This window comes from Hipposideros armiger, unplaced genomic scaffold (assembly GCF_001890085.2).
Source record: "Hipposideros armiger isolate ML-2016 unplaced genomic scaffold, ASM189008v1 scaffold_474, whole genome shotgun sequence".
In the NCBI taxonomy this organism is placed as follows: Eukaryota; Metazoa; Chordata; class Mammalia; order Chiroptera; family Hipposideridae; genus Hipposideros; species Hipposideros armiger.
The window spans coordinates 441,248-460,690 of NW_017731824.1; the positions used below are offsets into that span (position 1 = coordinate 441,248).

At 49.4% G+C, this 19,443-nt stretch overlaps 1 protein-coding gene across 1 annotated transcript in view; it reads left to right on the forward strand.

Moving 5' to 3' along the window:
• RREB1 (ras responsive element binding protein 1) overlaps positions 1-12,498 on the forward strand; it is a 144,384-nt gene extending 131,886 nt beyond the window's left edge. The window contains exons 12-14 of the mRNA XM_019666546.1: positions 964-1,128; positions 6,607-7,425; positions 8,950-12,498. Coding sequence (XP_019522091.1) covers positions 964-1,128; positions 6,607-7,425; positions 8,950-9,461 — 1,496 coding nt within the window. The 3' untranslated portion in view covers positions 9,462-12,498. The remainder of the gene's footprint in view (positions 1-963; positions 1,129-6,606; positions 7,426-8,949) is intronic.
• Positions 12,499-19,443: the final 6,945 nt, after the last annotated feature.

Below are 19,443 nucleotides of genomic sequence, written 5' to 3' on the forward strand. Positions count from 1 at the left end.
CAAACAAGGAACAAGTTGCAGAGTAGCTTGGCTTACATTTTGAAACATATTTACAGTACAGAAGGAATCCAAATAAAAAGAGGATAGGGAGACCAAAGCAGATAACTCCTGGGGCAGGGGGGGCGGCAGGAGGGTCATGCTCCTCTCTCAACAGATTCATGGAGTTGGGTGGGATTGGGGGCTGCTCAGTGACCTTTTTTCTTCACACGCAGGTCTGTTGAGTGGAGCATATGATCTCCTAATGCAGACTCAAGTTATTTGTTGGTCACTTATTTACTACTAGCAAGAGCTTAGAGCAGGGGGACAAAGAGCCTTTCATGCAGCAAGCCGACCTCCTCTGACTTGCTGGCTAAGGCCACAGTGACCTGGAGCAGAGGTCACTGCAGGACTTGTCTGCCAGTCAGACAGGAGGAGTCCTGAGAAGTCAGAACGCACCGCTTCCCATCCTCTGGGGGAGGCCGGGCCCACTTAGGTCAGGAAGAGGGGGTTGGCCTCCAAAGACATCCAGGGGGTTCCACATTCCTCCAGGGGGGCTTGGGCATCCCATTGGATTTTCCAGGCTGTGTAGTACTTGCCATGCTAGAAATCATTCAAAGCTATCTTCTTATTACAAGTTTTTAGGTGTTTCCTTGCTGTGCTCACTTTTCATTGTTAAGATTTTTCATTGTAATGCTGTTGTTTTACTTAAAACGTTTGTGTATCTTGGTTTCATTGTTAACTTTTAGTATTTTGAAGTCAAAACATTCACTCCATCCCACTCAGGCTAAGGGAGATGATGATTTGACTTGTTGGTGTTCTCAGTATATTTTTTTAATGTGTTTTGTTTATTTTCTTAAAAAGAGCAGGGTGGAGGAGGGGGGGGAACAATAATGCCAATAACCCCAGGACAATGAATCGAAAGCAACTTTTCTTTTTCACTGCACTAGAAAGCCAGATAAATATCTATTTTTTTTCCTGCTTCAGGTCAGAAACCCTTCCCTTGTCAAAAATGCGATGCCTTCTTTTCTACCAAATCTAACTGTGAACGCCACCAGTTGCGCAAACACGGAGTTACCAACTGCTCCCTGAGAAGAAACGGGCTTATGCCCCAGTCAAAAGAGAGTGATGTTGGACCCCATGATAGCACAGGTAGTGCTTCCAGGTGATGGAGCGGAGGAGACGGAGAGAGGAGGGCCAGTGGTCAGCCTCGGCTAGCCTCCCAGCACACTCCAGCCCTCCCAGCGCGGCAGGGCTGCCTTCTCCACTTCCCCTTAGGACTGCACAGTCCAGAAAGGAGGGCCCTGCTGAGGGCTGCAAGCACACAGCTGCATGGGGATGTGGGAGGCAATGACAGTGCCCCTAGGTTGCTTTTTTGAGCTACTAGGGAAGCTCTGTGGCTCTCCTAGCAGACCCCCTATTTCAGGCTGTTGGGCTCCACTGGAGGTGGGATATGAGGGAGGGTGTACAGTTTTAGCTTTTGGTAGGAACACATCTGAAAGGGATGTGAAACCTTAAAGGCTTGGGGTGTTTTCTCCAACCCCAGCCTCTGCTGCGTCCTGCAGAGCAGGGATGGGCTCACAGATGTCAGGGTTTTGCAGGAACTAGGGATGCCCAGCCCTTGACAAGGAGGGGCGGTGTGGGGTGGGGGTGTTTTTCTTTTCAATAACTCTCTTCCCAGTGGAAAAAAAACCACACACAAAAAAAAACTTTGTCTTGTTTGAAAAAGCACTCTGCATGTCCTTTCTTTAATCACATCTCTGCTTGACCTGAATCCAGGTATTATTCTCCTGTGCTGATATGTGCTTCCTTCCTCCAACCCCCTACAGAGCAATTAACAGCTGCCCAGTGCGTCTCCTGCCTCCTTCCCCACCCCAGCCCCCTTACAGCTTCTGTATTCACCTATGTTCTGTATTCAGTACATTCGTCATCTCCAACTGCTGGGGTTCTACACCCCCGCACAATAAAAAAAATGGCTGCTGCAGGTCACTTAGACACACAGCTAGCTGGCCATTGGTGCGTGAGTCTCACAGGTATGCGTCCGTTCTCCAGATCTTGAAAGCTTGCCGTTTCCCCATTTCTTGAAGCAGATGAGATTCCCCCAAATGTACTTTTCCAAGGTTATAATTGTGTCCTGTGCTTCTGACCCTCAGGCTTGAGTGGGGATGGGGAGCTGTACTGTCTGGGAGTCAATCCCCCACCCCCAGTCAGTGTAGACTAAAGGGTCAGGCTTTAATCACAGCCCCCTTACCCTTATCTTAGTTACTGGGGGACGGGTGCATCTGGATAGGTAGCATATCCAGAAAAAGGATTTGATCTGGAACCCTCTGCTTTTGTCCCCCCATGCCTCGTACTGAACCTTAGTAAAACAAACTCTTGAACTGCCAGACCCTTTGGTTAAGAGTAAACCCTCTAAGGCAGCAGTTCTCAACCTTCCTAAGGCCGCGACCCCTTAATACAGTTCCTCATGTTGTGGTGACCCCCAACCATAAAATTATTTTCATTGCTACTCTATAACTGTAATTTTGCTACTGTTATGAATCGTAAATATCTTTTTGTTTTCCGATGGTCTTAGGCGACCCCTGTGAAAGGGTCGTTCGACCCCCAAAGGGGTCGCGACCCACAGGTTGAGAACCGCTGCTCTAAGGGTACAAAAATGTAGTCCAGTTTGCTGGCTCCACCCCTAGCTTCCATTTCCACATAATTTGCTAGGATCTTTGAGTACAGAAAGATGCAGACACGCACAGAATCTGGCCATGACTTGGACCCCCTTGAGCCAAAGGTGGCGGACGATCTGTTCAACCCCCAGGAAACCCACAGAGACGCTGGCAGAACTCGAGTTTGCTGCAGATGATCACTCTTGCTGTTTAACAGTGGGCACTGTGTGACCTGGTGGCCAGCGTATTTTCCTCACAGCCTGGTTTAGAAAGCAGCTACGTGATTCTACCTGTAGTGGTTCCAGAGGAGGGAGAGAAACATATAATTGAGGTGACCAAAGGGAGCCCTTCGTTCCCCAAGCTTGCAGACAATTAGAAGTGTAACAACCATGTGCTGGATGCATCTTTGGGGTTCAGCTTCTTGGTCATGAGGAGAGGAGAAACACCAAACCTGGGACTCCTGCTGATGTCTGAGGGAGCAGCTGCTGTGGAAGCCTGCAGACTCAAAGCTGATCAGAATGTATAGCTTAGCTTCCTTTCAGCACCAGGTTTTGCATTGTGATGTGTTTAGTTTTTAAATTTGCAGTTAAGAGTTTTATTTTCCCAAGTTACATCAGCTCTTCCTCACCTCCGCCCTGCCCTGGGAGTTGTGTAGGTTTTCTTTAAGGGACAAAGCCTCTGGAAAAAGAGAATTCACTGAAAGTTGTAATGTGAAACCAGCAAAGGGAAAATACATGTTTGGTTCAATTGTGGTCACAATCCATGGTAAGAAAGAGGACTGAGATTTAAGAAGGTGAGGAAAGGGAGGTGGAGTTCAGCGATTTCAAGGAGAAGTTTTTAAAGCCAGGTGAGTACAATGGAGAGGGTGAAGGTTTTGTTTCCTTCAGGCCCTCCCTCCCATGAAGTTGAAAGTGAGGCCTTAGAGCAGCGGTTCTCAACCTGTGGGTCGCGACCCCTTTGGGGGTCAAACGACCCTTTCACAGGGGTCGCCTAAGACCATCGGAAAACAAAGGTATTTACATTACGATTCATAACAGTAGCAAAATTACAGTTACAGAGTAGCAACGAAAATAATTTTATGGTTGAGGGTCACCACAACATGAGGAACTGTATTAAGGGGTCGCAAGCCTTAGGAAGGTTGAGAACCGCTGCCCTAGAGGAAAACCATAAAAATAAAAAAAAGGCAAGAAATGACCAAGGAAGTTCTTGAGGGGTTTTCTAGGTTTATATGCCTGGGTTGCATTTTCTTAAAATCCCTAAACGCGTTTTATTATGTAGGTCTGACTTTTTCAATCCCATAGGGTCTTTCACGAAAATATACCCTAGATTTTCCCCAAAGAAATGCTAAAAATGGTACAACGGGGACAGTTCTAGCTTAAAGGGGTGTATTGATCACTCAGTTAAACTGAAACTCTTCGTACACTTTCTTGTGGGCAAAGGGAGACCCCAGGGCCCACTTTGCCCTTGGGGAGAGGACTCATGCTTCTTCCTTGGATGATGCCTGTAGGAGCCTTCATATTTGTGGGCACCTACATATGACTTTTTAAATCAGCATAAATGTGGACAGTTTTAAACTGTCCCTGAATGGTGCCTGTCCTTACCAGCCCCAAAGTCCCGCGTGCCATGTGGACCGCACCACAGGACGGGCTCCTTGGTAGGTGAAGTATAAGTGACTTCGACAGCTGTGCCCTTGCCCAGTCAGTCAGATTAAGTATTTAGGTTGGTTGTCACATCAGCTGAGTAACTGGGACCGTCTAGGAAGCAGTAGATATTTCATTGTTGAGCTAACATGAAAGACTCCATTTTCCCATAGGAGGAGCTGTGGGTTTATTATCTGCTGGTACCATCAGGATTCTGTCTCCTCCCTCTAGCAGTTTTCTTAGATTTAGCATCACAAATGAGGGACTGATGGGGATAGACAATCATGGTGTTAAGGTAGGTGGTGGCATTGCTTATAAAAGGCATCAGCTCAGCTACCTGCATTTGGAAATGTGAGTGGTTGAGAAGGGCAGGGATCAAGATGAGACCTGGTATTATATGCTGGATATTCATGAGGTGACAAGAAGCGGTTAAGTCTATTGTTTCAAGAATCACTAATAAAAATCAGTTGGGAGTTGCTTGGAGCTTGAAGGTCATGGACTGCCCGGCTAAAACTCTCCCCCTAGTGGAAGTTTGGTGGAGCACAGCCAAGCCCCCTTCGTTCACCAGAGGAAGCAGTTGGTCTTTCAGTGCCTTTAGGGTGAACTCTCCCATTATCCACACCGAGGAAGGGCCCAGGAATGAGAATAATTTGATCTTAGTATATTTACTTGGTTTTGGTTTCAGAACTCATGATTTTTTTCCAGGGACATCTTAATATGTTCTGCACTTAAACTTGAAAATAATCCATGTTCTTTGGTGAAAAAAAATTAATAATTGAAACAGCCTAGAATGTACTGGGACAAATAGGAAGTAACCAGAGATTAAGCCTCTTTTTTAAAATGTAACTACCTACAAAGCCAGCAAATAAGAAACTGAGCATTTGATATTGTTTTATTGTAGAGTTTATACCAAAGTCCATTTAATAGATGCTCCCTATATTGGAATGATTGAAGAAAATGAGCGTCTAGTTTTTCCTTAGAACATGGCCTAGACATTGGTGTATGTATATATAGCTCAGGATTCTTCTTTAAACTTTCGGATAATTTTCAAAAATCATTGTCAGAAATTTTATATTCACACCATAATGACTTGTTTCCTTCTGAAACCTCTTGAGATACTCAGACAGTGGTTGTCAAAAGGTCCAGTGAGAATAAAACCAATGAAGTGATGTCAGTGGAAGTGCTGAGAGAGGATTGTCGGTAAGCAGAAACGCCAGGCAGGTGTGAACCCGGCAGAAACGGTGCCAGCCCCTTTACCCCCACCCCCAGGACCACCTTGAGGGCAACTAATTGAGCATGTGACTGAGAGAGCGTGATAGACATGGGTGGGCATTGTACATGTGACCACATCGAGTGAGGGCCCAGGTTAGGTGATGAATCTGCTGGCTTATGAGGGAGGCGCAACTAACGTATGTGCCGTGAGACAGAATCTCGTCAGCTGGATAAATTGGCGATTGGGTCTATAGTTACTTCGTAGGTTCCAGCAGACAGCTTCCCTGCCATAGCACATAATTAAAAAGTCCTTAAGTCCTTGTTCAACCCGAATGAAGAGAAAGCGGTGCTTCTGATAAATATTGCCTTGCCATCTATTTGGTGTCGTTAGTTTTGTCACAGTGCCCTTCCTTAAGACGGTCTTTAAAACATCTGGTTTTGCTGTGGAGAGTGGACAGGGAGGAACAAATCAAGAGACAAGACGTGTTTCCATGCCTTGCATAGTGTCCTGACAGAAGCCAGGAAGGGCCACAGGTGTGCATGCGTCTCCTTTGGCCTTGGAACCTGACCTGAAAATTAAGCATCAGGCGAGAGCGTGTACCATAGCACAGAGTCCATGCTTCGGGCCGTTTCCTCCTCAGTCACCATGTTTGGGGGTGGTCCCGTGTATGTTGCATGTTCGTATAATCTGCACTGGAAACACAACTGTGACAGCCCAGCTTCCTCAGCCTCCCTAGCGCTGTGAATCTCTGGAATGCAGCCACTCTCCCTCTGTCGCCGTCTCTTCTGTCTGCGCTGCCCTCAAGCGCTCACACCTTCCTGGGGCTGAGCATCGGTGTGTGTGGCAGGGGAGGGCAGGGGCTCCGGGGCGCAGTCAGCCCTGAGTCCCCAGCCTGTGTGTGTGTAGAGGCCTTTTCTGCCTTTTAAATTAACCCCAGATTCATCTGGGCCCTCCAGGGAAGTAAGGGGTGATGAGGATTCAGGGTGAGACAAATTCTTGCTGGGGTGGAGATACAGGCTTCGGGGGGCTGGGTCCAGCTGAGAGTCACGACAGAGCCCTTGGAAGGGAAGCGTGTGGTGGCTTTTGGTCTCAACCCGGTCCCCTGTGCTTGTTCCCACAGACAGCCAATCCGATGTGGAAACGTCAGCCGTGGGCGGCGAAGTGCTGGATCTCACCTCTCGGGAGAAAGAGCAGTCATCGTCAGAGGGGGGCCCTGAGCCCGACCAGGCCAAAGAGGAGCTCCCCGGGGAGGAGGTGACTCAGGGAGCAGCAGAGCCCGTAGACAGGGAGGAGCTGGGAAGCGAGGAGGCCCCGGAGCCGGAGGAGAAGCCGGGTGCGGAGGATAGGGAAGAGGATGTGGATGGCCCCGAGGAGGACGCCGGCAGCAATAAGAGTCTGGACCTCAACCTCGCCAGCAAGCTCATGGGCTTCAAGCTGGCCGACGGTGACACCGGGGCTGTGGGCGGCGGAGCCTCGGCCCAGCAGGACCAGAAGCACGCCTGTGACGTCTGTGGCAAGAGCTTCAAGTTTCTTGGGACCCTGAGCCGCCACCGAAAGGCCCATGGCCGGGAGGAGCCCAGGGAGGAGAGTGCGCCCCCTCGGGAGGGCCAGGGCGAGAGCGGGGCGGCCGAAGGGTCACTGCCCATGCCCGCGACCCCTGTCCTTGAGCCGGAGGAGAAGCCCCAGCCCCCGGCTGATGGGGAGGTCGCGTCAGAAGGCTCAGTGGAGAAGCACAGCGAGGAGGCCGACGGCGTCTCTGATGGGGAGGGCATGGGCGACAAGAAGGCCTCCGAGAAGAGTGACGATGACAAGAAGCCAAAGACAGACTCCTCCAGAGGCGTGACCAGCAAAGCGGACAAGAGAAAGAAGGTCTGCACTGTGTGCAGCAAGAGGTTCTGGTCTCTGCAGGACTTGACCCGGCACATGAGGTCCCACACAGGTAAGGGCGGGCCAGGCCTCCAGGGACCGTGCTGTCGTGTCAGGGAGGACCCGTTCCAAGCCTGCTGAGGGCGCGTTGGGTTCCTGCCTCTTCCTTCTGACCCACCTAAGTCAGGAGGAGGAGCCTCCCCCTAAGCAGTGACAAAACCCAGGCCAGAGGCCAGAGAGGATTGACTGAGCTTGCATGTGTGCCCATTAAGCCCAGTAAACTAGGAACTTTTAAATAAGTGTTCTCCTAGCACGTGAAACATAACAGGATCCTTGCAGGTAGGCAGTGGAGGGGTCCCTCAGCAGCAGTGTTCTTCAGAGCATTTTGAGAGTCCCTTAGCCTTCTGAGCCTCAGTCTTCCTATCTATAGAATGGGGATGATGGCTGCCCTGTCTCACATAAGCGTCTAGAAGAATGTGGGTGCTGGGCATTTGGGGCCTGTGGTCTCACCAAGTCCCGAGCCTGTAAGGACTGCGAGTGTGGCCTGGGGAACAGGCAGTAGGGACAGGCAACTCTTTGGGGCTCTGTTGGAATGTACCTGGGTTCATTTCATCATGAGCCTTCAGGTGGGAAGTTTGCCGCAGACCTGCACCTCCAGGGGCTTTTCCTGTCTTGGCTTTGCAGCAGCTGGGCAATGTGAGTGAACAGGATCATCACCTGGCTGCCGCACAGGCCAGTTGGGGCACCCACGCTCTGCACTTGTCTTTACTCCTGGAACTCACTAGCTACAGGGTTGAGGCCACAAACTCCACTGCAGGGGCCGTTGTTTTGGTAGAAAAAAGGAGACCTAGATATACTCATGAAGCCAAAAGATGCAAGCATATCACCACGCCCACGCCCCCACCCCCGCCAAAAAAAAAAATACAAAGCGTAGTCCTTCTGTCTTCGTCTTGGCTGTCTTCTTCCCTCCGGCCGTAGCCCACAGTGCACACACACGCGCTCCCTGCACCTTTGCCCAACCTTGTGCAGTCAGCTCGGCCCTGGGCTGGGGGATTTGGAGGGCTCTGGGCCTGGCTCCCCAACAGAGAGATAGTCTTGAGCTCCTGGCAGGCGGTGGTCTCAGCTGTTCCCAGCGCAGTGTTTGTGAGTGAGAGGGTCGCTCCAGCTGCTTCGTGTCAGAACACACGGTGTCTTGTGCCTTTGACCTAGGAGGTGCCACTGTCAGCAGACCCTCGGAAATTGTGTCTGTCCCTGTGGGAGAGAGGACACTGCCGTCCTCCCTTGAGATGCTTTGCAGGCCAGTCTGGATGTCCCCGAGGCTCCCACTGCTGAGATGCTGGTTCTGGCTCAGCATATGAAAAACCTGGGTTGAGAGAGGCAAGGGAGCGGGAAGCCGTGGCTGGCCCCTGCGTTTTTGCTTCCCCATTTTGTCAGTTCCGACAAATAAGAGGGTATCGCTAAGCAGAAGGGAGTCCTGGCCTCGGCTACCGGCTGCCCCTTGGCTGCTTCTCATGGCTGTTCTTGCATGGAGCAGAAAGAGGCGATTACTGGTGGCCATACCATTAAGGGACATCATTTCTTTCCCCCGTTTCTCCAGGAGAAAGGCCATACAAATGTCAGACCTGTGAGCGAACCTTCACCTTGAAGCACAGCCTGGTTCGCCATCAGCGGGTCCACCAGAAAACCAGGCATGCCAAACACCACGGGAAGGACAGCGACAGGGATGAACGGGGTGATGAGGACAGTGAAAGCGAGTCCACCCACAGCGGCAACAACCCCGTCTCAGAGAACGAGGCTGACTCGGCTTTGCTGGTCAGCAACCACGTGGCTGTCACCCGGAGCCGGAAGGAGAGCCAGGCCAAGGATGCCAGCCGCAGGGAGGAGAGGGCAGCGGGTCGGACAGCTGGTGCCGGGCAGGCGGAAGCCAGCAGGAGCGCCCCCAAGGCCACTCCCGTGGGCAGCCCCAAGGAGCAGGCCCCTCAGGATGACCCGGACCCAGAGACCCCGGCTGCCCTGGTGCAGGACCTACTGGAGCTGCACGGCCAGAGGCCCGCCCACCCCATCCTGGCTGCCGCGGATGGCACCTCGCCACTCCTGGGAATGGAATGACAGCTCATGCTGTCCCCCAGCACACAGACAAAAGCCAGCAGAGCAAAGTATCCTGAATCTATGTTTCATGAGGTTTCCTCAGTGCCCTTCAGCTGTCTGGGAGCGAAAGAGAGGGAGAGACAGACAGACAGACACGAGCAAGGGCGGCCGACGCCCGGTGCCATAGCCTTTACCACAAGCCCGTGCAAGAGACCAGCACGGACGATTCGAGTGCCTTAACTACTTACTGGTCCTTCAGTGTCGTCCTGGGTGTTGTGTTGTCCCAAAATGACTTTTTAAAACACAAATATTTTAATGAATTATTTGGACAGGACCTTTTCATTTTAAGCATTAACGTTACCTTCTGTGTTGGTGTGTGTGAGCTTGTTCTTGTGAATCTGTGATAGTAACGTTTGTTCTGTGAGCTGGAAACAGAAGAAAAAACATGCCCTTGGATACCCATAGCCAATAACTGGAAGAAAATGATGTGAATTTCATGTAAATTACCAGAGGAAATATGGATGAGATGCTTATTTCTTGAATAGACCTTTTTATTTCTTTCTTTTTTTTTTTGTCTGCTACATGATGGAGCTATAATTTGGCCCTCTGTATTACAGGATGTGGTTGATGAAGGTTTCCAATTTGGTTCGAACCAAAACCAGGAAAGATTCTAGCTTCAACCTCATACATGTTTTCACTCTTTCAGCGTTAGACATGCTATTACTGTTCAAGTTTCAAGACGTTTGTTCTTAACTTACAGAGAAGAGTTACCCTGGCAACTTAATCTATGGAGAACATACACAGATGTCACATATCTGATTTCCCCCTTTCGATATATGTATTATTAATATTATTATTATTATTATTTTTAGTTCATCAATTTGCTGGTCTCTCCAGTCAGCAGAAACAAATGGGCAATATTTGTCCTGGAGACCTGGGCTGCCCCCCGGGGTTCCCGCATAAGCGTCTGCCCACAGCTTTTCTTGCCACCCTTGGGTGGGAGCTCTTCTACTGTACTTAGACAAGCCTTTCTTCCGTGACTGCAGAATCCAGCAGGGGCCATGAATGGTCCTCTGCCCGTGGCCGAGGAGCAGCTCAGAGGGGAGAGCAGGGGTACGTGCGCCCGGGGCTTCTGAGAAAGCCAGGCAGCAAGGAGACCTGTACTCACCGGTCTTCTGCCAAACCCAGCCCAAGCCTTACCCGCCTGTGCTACTGTCATTTGCAAAGCGAGGAAATATTACTACTGGTAATGAAACTGCACATGCAAAATTGAAGATGAGAAAGAGATTTATATTTACCTTCCTGCGATTTGGGATTGGTGCTTGAAGATAACGTATTGTTTCTAGTTTCCGAAATAGCCTGAACTCCTCAGTGCAAAAAGGCAGGATCTTTTTTTTGTTTTGTTTTGTTTTGTTTTGTTTTGTGAGCATCCTATGCAGGCAATAGACTTCCCTCGCTGTAGCCACCAGCAGTGAAAAGAAATATATCCTACTGTAGCTGAGCTTGTGTTCAGCACCCTGTCCTCCAGCCAGGACCTCTAGGACGCCTGCGGCTCAGTGCTGCGGGGCCTCCTGCGCTGCTCCCCCACTCAGATCCTCTTGCCTTGTCTAGGGGAGCCTCCCCATACCCCCACCGCCCCCCACCTCCCCGGGACCCTGACCTTCTGGCCCTAAGTGCTTCTCCTTTATACTCAGTTACGTGTGCAGACAGACGCACAGACCCTTTCCTCCATTTTTCTCACCAGTTTCTGGTGGCCAAAATCCAACCGCCCAGACTTCAAAGGAAGATACATATTCTTGAGGTAATGAAAAGTGATATCTTTGCATGTGAAAGAAAAAAAGTTGAGGTATATATAATTTTTAACTGTATTGGGGATGTATGAACCAGTTTAAAAACGAGGTTTTATTTACTCTAGATGAACACACATCAGAACCAATGATCCCCCTGGATCACTTCATACCAAGTGTGGTCTGCTTAGTTAAAACCAATTCATGCATCCCTTAATTTTGTATGACGATTGTTGTTATTTTCGTTGTTATTATTATTTGGGGTTTCTTGTGTTTTGTTTTTCTTTGCAACTCTCCACACTAAAACTCGCAACATGTGGGGAGAAGCCATGACTTAACTCTACAGCTGCAGTGAGATGTAGCAGGAATCGCCCCGGCAACACAGCCGAGGCTGCAGCTCGCAATAATCACTATTGATTTAAAGCTTTATTTAGCCTTCATCTGTCCCCTCATAGTCAATAAGGTCTTGCCACATTTTATTAGTGAGGTTGAGAAATGTATTATTTGTTTGTTGTTCTGTTCCCCTCCCCCAATATTAAACTGTGAAATTTGTGATTTGTTTAAACTCTGGGTGAATCATAGCTTAGTTTGCATGTCCAGCTAATTTGTTTCCATACATTTTGTTTGATTCTCTTTCTCCTTCTCTCAGGGCTTTTATAAAAAAAAAAACAAAAAAAATTATATATATATATATATATATATATTATATATATATATATATACATATATATATATATATATATATGGATCTTCTGAAAAGTTTTTTGAGGTGCAAGTTTTTCTCTTTTTGTTTTTCTCTTTGATTTGTGGACACAATGCTGAGATTCAATCACTACATGAAACTCCTGGCTGTGAAAATAAAACAAAAAACCCAAAGGGCTGTTTTCCCAAGCGGCCCGCAGGGAAGCTACGTGACAGTCGGACACCGGTTTCGGGAAGATTCATCGTAACGTCAACCCTCTATTCGCCTCTTTCCTCTCCTCTCTTTCTTCAAGAAGGAAGTTGATCCTAGTGATTTCAGCCCGTGCATTAAACAGGAAACAATAATAAATGTGTAGAATTCATATTTTTCTAAAGGGAACTTAAAAACTGCTGCTACATGTTATGTACAAAACTGGTTTATGCCACATGAACAGAATCACAAGTTTGGTTTTGGTACTTTTTGTTCCTCTTTGTATTCAGTTGTATAGTACTTCCAAATTCAAAATGAGAAGAAAAGCTGTTCTGTATCAAACCATCTAAGCAATAAATGTTATATTTTAAAAACGGCAGATTGCCTGTCATACAGCTGTCCTGTGATTTGCCTGCTTCCTATCAGCTTGTCCTGTTTCCCGTCAACACGGACATCCATGGTACACACGAAAGCTCCATCACCCTGCAGCCCCTTGAGCTTGGCTGTGGTCATGACTTCATCCCAGGAGCAGAGGGTGGCCTCTCCCAGGGCCCGTGGGTGGCCCCCAAGCAGCTTAGCAACAACTAAACCCAGGAATTCTATTTTCTAGGCAGCAGCTCCTGAGGAATCTACGTTTCCTTTTCCCACTTACAAGGGTTAGAGAGAGTTGCCTCCGGGCAACTGGATGGGACAGTAACCCCAGGTCCACATCTACATTGGGGGAAGCCTGTCATTGTAAAGCAGCGAAAGAGCAGAGTCCTGAGTTGTCTAAACTGGTCGGTTCTAAGTAAAACAACCAAATAACTCTGGAATGGTTATAACATAAGCAGCTCACAAGAGAAAAGCCCCCCCCCCAACATCTCCAATTGTGAGGGATGGGTACCACTAGCCCCCGACAAGCAACATTTCCAATCCCCCACGTGGATGGAATCATTTTCCTGACTGGGAATTTGAACTGTACCTGGTCAAGTGAAGAGCAAAGGGACAGCCCTGTGGAATGTGATAGAAAAGACCCGGAGTACAGACCCCATAGTAGATGCCCTGCACCCACCCAAAGCCTGCCATGTTCGGAACACTACCCTGGATCTGGGCTACATTGGGAGAAGGCAAACAGGAGGTGAAAAGATGGAATTTATCAAGAGTTCTGCCTGTTAGAGATCTGACGTCGAGCAGATGCAGTGCGTCTAAGCTGGTTCCTGTGAGCTGACTCGGGCCTCCGGAATGAGCTGCCCGCTCCTACGACCCCACTGCCCTGCAGCCCCTCACTCTCCCCAGCGTCCTGCCCCCACGCCCTCACGGAGCCTCTTCTGCGCTGCCTGAAACTCTGAACGGTGGAGAAAGCCCACGTATCGGGTCGCGTCCAGTTTTCCAGGTAGCTGTCTTGGAAGAGGAAGGCAGTTAGGCATGGGCAGAGTGGACATTTTTTTTTTAAACAACATTTATTTTCTCATAATTCTGGAGGCAGAAGTCTATGATGAAGGTGTCTCCAGAGTAGACATTTTTTACAGAATTTATTTTTTTATTCCAATAGTGATTGAGCCTCATCCTGAAGGATAATGTGTGTATTAAGTAAAAAATTGGGTTTGCGTTTTCTCTTGTGCTGTGCCCTCAGAGAATGCCAGCCAAGCACAAGTAACCCTCCCAGAGCCAATGGCTATCTTCGCCAGCTCATTCTGCATCTCCCTTTAGCCCTGTTCTTGGCGTTGATGTTGACTTGCCCGATTAGAAGGCAAAAATGAAAGGAGCTTATGTTTAAAAATCAGTTTTGCCTCTGTAGTTGTCAAACCATGGCTAAAGCCTATGCCCTAAACTGAGCTGTGGGGTGTTCTGCTTGTCTGTTCCGGCCCAGGATCCAGAGAACGTTGATGATGCATTTATTCCACAAAGCGTTTGCTGGGCAGCTACTGTGTGCCAGGCACTGCCCTGGACACGGAGAATACAAGGAATAAATCAGATTTCTTCCCTTGTGGCACTTAGTTTTAACAGTGGGAGATGGTAAAAGGACTAGATGAAAGGAAAGTATAGAGTTAATGCAAGTCCAAGGGTAACAATAGGTAGGCCACAAGGGGGCAGGGCCTGGGAGGGACAGAGCAGGATGACCAGAAAGGTCTCAGGACAGCATGCAGTAAGAAAGCCACCCACCCAGATGTCTGGGGAGCACCCCACAGAGAAAGGTCCTGGGGAGGGAGCATGCGGGCCCTGCAGAAGCCACCATGACTGGAGTGGGTGAGCCAGGGGTGGGGCAGTAATGGACGAGGGTGGAGGGGCACACTGGCTGTGCCCTGACAGCAGGGTGAGGGGGACAAGGACAGATGCAGGGAGACCACCAAGAGGCAGCCACAGTAATGCAGGAGGTGATGGCAGTGACTTGGAGCGACGGGTGTGCAGGCTTTGAGAAGAGATTGGGTTTGGGGTATATTTTCAAGGAGAATCAACAGGAGTGACTGACAAAGCAGACACACGAGCTACAAAGAAGTCAAAGCTTTGAAAATCCACCCAGAACACAGGCTTTGGAGGTCAACTATGACTTCTAGATGTTTGGAATTAATTTTTAAAAGACAGGGCTTCAGGGGCAGCCGGTTAGCTCAGTTGGTTAGAACGCAGTGCTCATAACACCAAGGTTGCCGGTTCGATCCCCACATGGGCCGCTGAGCTGCGCCCTCCACAACTAGATTGAAACAACTACTTGACTTGGAGCTGATGGGTACTGGAAAAACTCACTGTTCCCCAATAAAAATCTTAAAAAAAAAAGGTCCTTTACATATAAAAAATATATAAAAATAAAAAAGAAGGGCCTTCATGCCTGGAAAACACTTTGGTAGAGGTATGTTGCCAAGGAAAAGAAAAAGGAAGAAATCCTTGATATTCTCTGTCCACCCCACATAAGAACCCCATTTCTAGGAAGTGGCTGCTGATGTCCCTATAACCAAGGACACGGGAGTCTTTCTGTGGTGGGTCCCAAAGAAAGAGCAACTCCCTCCCCCAGGTGATTCCTGGGCCTGCCCCTCATTATATGGGTACACTGTTGGGACCATCCTGCCTGTTTGTCCTCTGAAGGTCACAAACCCAGCAGAGACTCCAGGGCAAGCTACGGCTACTGTTGGCCAGGCCCCTCCCTGAGACTATGCCTGAGGGGCACCAGGCAGCACAGAAGGCTGGGGCACCAGACACCTTGTCCTTGATTGGACTGTTCCCAAGGGGGAGGGAAAGCCTGAGGATTTCGAGTTCCTGACTGCAGCCAGGTGGCTCTGCCTGAGCAAGATGAGCTTTGATGGGCTGAATGGACAGTCACCCAAATGGCCCTGCCTTCAATTTCTGGTCACCGTTCCCCAGGCAGAGAATGCATCTATAACCACAGACAGAGCACAAGCACATCAATCACCAGTCGTGCAGTTCTCTCCCTCTGGTTAGGCCCTTGCTGGAGAAGCCACAGCCGCTAGAAGGTGGGGCTGGACATGGCTTGCTTAACTCCAAGCTTAGTGCTCCTGACCCACACGGGGACCGTCAGTTCCTCTGTGCCCTCAGGATTTAGGTCCAAGCAAACCCTTTTATCACGCCCTGCTGCCCCCGGAAATAGCTTTAAGGAGTGAGTACTTCCCTCTTGCCGCTGATCTCGTTAGAACAACACATGTTATTTTTTTGTGTGTGATAAAATACGTAACATAAAATTTACCATCTTAACGTTTTTCAAGTGTACAGGTCAGTGGCATTAAGTACATTCACACACTGCTGTGTAACCTTCACCGCCGCCCACCCACAGAACTTTTCATCTTGTAAAACTGGCACTGTCCCCATTAAATCCTGTTCCCTCTCCCAGCCCCTGGCACACACCTTTCTACTTTCTGTCTATGAATTTGACTGCTTAAGTACTTCACATAAGTGGAAAGAACATCATCACATGTCTGAGAGACAGAGAATTTTTTTTTCTGAAAGAAAATTCTTTTTTCCTAGTAACAAAACTAATACATGAAACTGAAACTACAGAAGAGCACAAAGAAAAAGAAACTCATAGGTAATTCCACCATCCAGAGAAGACCACTTTATCATTTCATCATTTAGGTATATGTGGACCCATGTTAATACATGCACACATATGCATATATAGCATGTATGCATACATGCACATACTATAGTTTTTAAAAACGGATATGATTCTGTGCACACTGCCATGAAAGCTGTTACTTTTCACTAAGCAATGGATCATAAACACTTTCCCCTGTCAAGAAATTGTTTTCTACTGCCATATGATTTTTACTGGCTAGGTAGTATTCCATTTGCAGACTTGCTCTTGAGCCTCTGTATAAAAAGCACAACTTTTAATCCTTAAGAGACAAATAATTTAATCAACGCCCTCAGAGCCTGATATGTGGGAGCTCAGATGAGGGACATGGCTGCAGGGAATTTATCAAGGACAAAGGTGGAGGGGAGCCAGCCCTGGGGGGAGGGTCTCAAATGGCAGGTCCTCACACCTGAAGACACAGCCAGCTCTGCTCTGTGTCAGAAAAGCGGGGTAGAGAAATGGCCAAGAGCTAGGTTTTGGGTCAAGCTGGTTGGCATGCAAATCCCAGCTCTGCCTCTTGTGCCTGATCAATGGCCGTGTGCCTCAGTTTCCCCACAAAGAAGGGGGTAACAACAGTACCTGCCTCACAGGATTGTTGTGCAGACTGGATGAGTTAATACACATGAGGTGCTTGGGACGGCATCTGCTATGGAGTAAACATGACAGGGATCACCGGCATCTCGTTATTGTGGTTTCTGTGGACGTCTCTTCATAAGAATGCTGCAGCTATTGCTGCAAGTGGGGGCAAGTGGGCAGAACTTCCACAGGACACATTCATTCCACAGATGTTGGGGGACAGCCTGAGGAGGGAGCTTGTGGGAGGTGACGGAGCTTCAGGCACGGCCCTCAATGCCACCCCCTCCTCCCTGGCTGACAGAGCCCCTACTGGCTGGACCCCTGGGTGGGGGACGGAAGACAAACAAGCAGGGAAGTTCCTGGATCCTGACCAGCTTCCGGCACCACGCTCAGTCCCAGAGATCCCCAGAACGCACGCACAGGTTTCTTCCCACACCTCGGGGGGCCTGGCCTTCACCAGTTTGAGTGAGGCAGGAGAAGGGATTCAGGACAGAGTCCTAGGAGACTCCTACCTGCCCTGGGGCCACCTGCGCTGCTGCCCACCCAAGGCTGCAGGAGCATGGGGTCTCAGCCTCACCCAGCCCATCAACATGCTCCCTTACAAAGGAGGAGGGTCCCAGAGAGTGGCCAGCCTCCTGTGGCTCTGTGGTTCAGCCACCAGCCTCACTGTGGCCCAAGACATCTGGCCATGGGGTTGTGTGTAGGGTGGGGGGTGCCTTGAGCTCTCACTCCTCCCTCACACCAGGTGGCGTCCTAGGAGCCTCACGTCTCAGCCTCCCCCACTGCAGTGCAGTACCCTCTGTGTACATGAGGGCACGGGGCAGGGCAGGACAGTCCCAGCCCCGGGATGAGGCCCGGCCCTTGCCCCCTGACTGCTCAAAGTGTGGGCTGCGGCCTTGCAGCATGAGCGCCCTGCCCTGGGGCTGGTTAGAAAGGAGCCCGTCCGCCGGCCCAGAAGGGCTGAGTCAGCAGCACTGCCTGGTAACAGGACCACAGGGATTCGTGCGCACAATGAAAGTGGGAGAAGTCTGGTCCAGAGACCAAAGCTGGGTTCCGAAGAAGATGGCCCTGACAGCGGCTGCAGAGAGGGCTGTAGATTCTCACTTAAAAGAGAGAAACCGCCTCAGGAAGAGGAATGTCACCCAGATGCGATTTGGGAGTGTGCGGACTCTGGGCCCTCCTGGTGGCAACTGCCCCAGCCCCTGCTTCAGACACTGCCAAACACACAAGCCATCCAAAAATCTCCTTCGCAGTGTCTGCACTTTTGCCCTTCTCATGGATTCCAAAGGCTCATTGAAGGGACCAAGGAGTGAGAAGGACATTCCAGCGTGCTGCTGACAGCACAGCTGCCTGCCCCACGTCTTGTGCCAAGCGGCCTGGGCCCCTCCTTTTCCATCCCCAACTCCCCAAGGAACCAGGAACTAGGGAGGACAACTGGGTTTATTTTAAACTTAAAATTGAAGGTTGCTCTTTAACAACAACAAAACAGTCCCCTCAGATTCTAGGCTGCCAAAGTCAATGTCTTAAATAAGAAACCAGCGGGCGCTCCTTTCCCGATTTACTTTTAGGGGAAGGAAGCCACAGCCAAATGTGGAGTGGCGTACCTGGTGGCCCTTGTTTGCTGCCTCAAGCCTCCCTCTCACTGTCGGGCAGGGTCAGTGCAGGCCGGTGGAGGAGGCCTGCGCCCAGCAACCACTGTCCATGCCCTGCCTTCATCCTTGGACCTGGTACATCTCTTTTAAGGGGCTTTTAAATAAAAGTGACACCTGCTCAGTTGAGAAAATTTGGGAGCTGCAAGAAAACATGAAGAAAAAGTCAAAGTAGTCATCTCGCTTCTCGAGATGCTCTTTTTATTCATTGGATATTAGTTTTAGTTAGTCCCAACTTTTTTTCCTTTCTCATTTTCGGACACATTTTTACAGCACTTTGCACGTTGCGGAGTGTTTTTCTGTGGTTTTTGGTTTTTGTCTTCACCCACGTGCAGTAAGTTGGGTAGGAAAAAAATCCTTATCACCTCAGAGCAGAGATGAGGGTTGAGATGATTTGCCCTGGTTGACCAGCCAATGAGTGGTGGCCTTGTTAGGATGAAATTGCCCACCAGAAAAATTCTAAAACCAAACATGGATGGTGTGGGGTATCTGTGATGTGTCTTGTCCACTGAAAGGGCAGTTACCAAAAACTCAGAGCATATGCTTTTGGGAGAGACCGAAGAGAGAGGAGACCACTCCAGGCTGGTAGGTGGCAATTTTAAAAAGCAAGAAGCTTACATAAGGCTTGTCTTGTGCAACCACATGATGAGGTCTCTGCACCACCTGCCAGAACCTTAAAAGTTTATAGAGAGGCCTTAGCCAGCTTCGGTCACACGTACCATCCAGATGGTCTCAACAGTACTTTACTCTCTCAAGGCTGCATCCTTGAAAATGGCTCCCACTGTGGGGACAGTGGATACAACACATTTCAAGCACAGAGGAGCCTCAGATTGCCCAGGTCCAGCTCAAGGGTCAACCAGTGGTCATGTCCTCTTAGTGACCACCTCCAACACATGCTTCTGCAAAACATAGAAGCACCTCTGACTTGGGTGCTATCCATATATTCGTTCCCAAGGTCACTTAGTGAATTCCCAACTGTTCCAGCTCTCTTTTGCTGCAAAACAAGTGACACCAAAATAGGGTCAGGATTTGGCAGTGG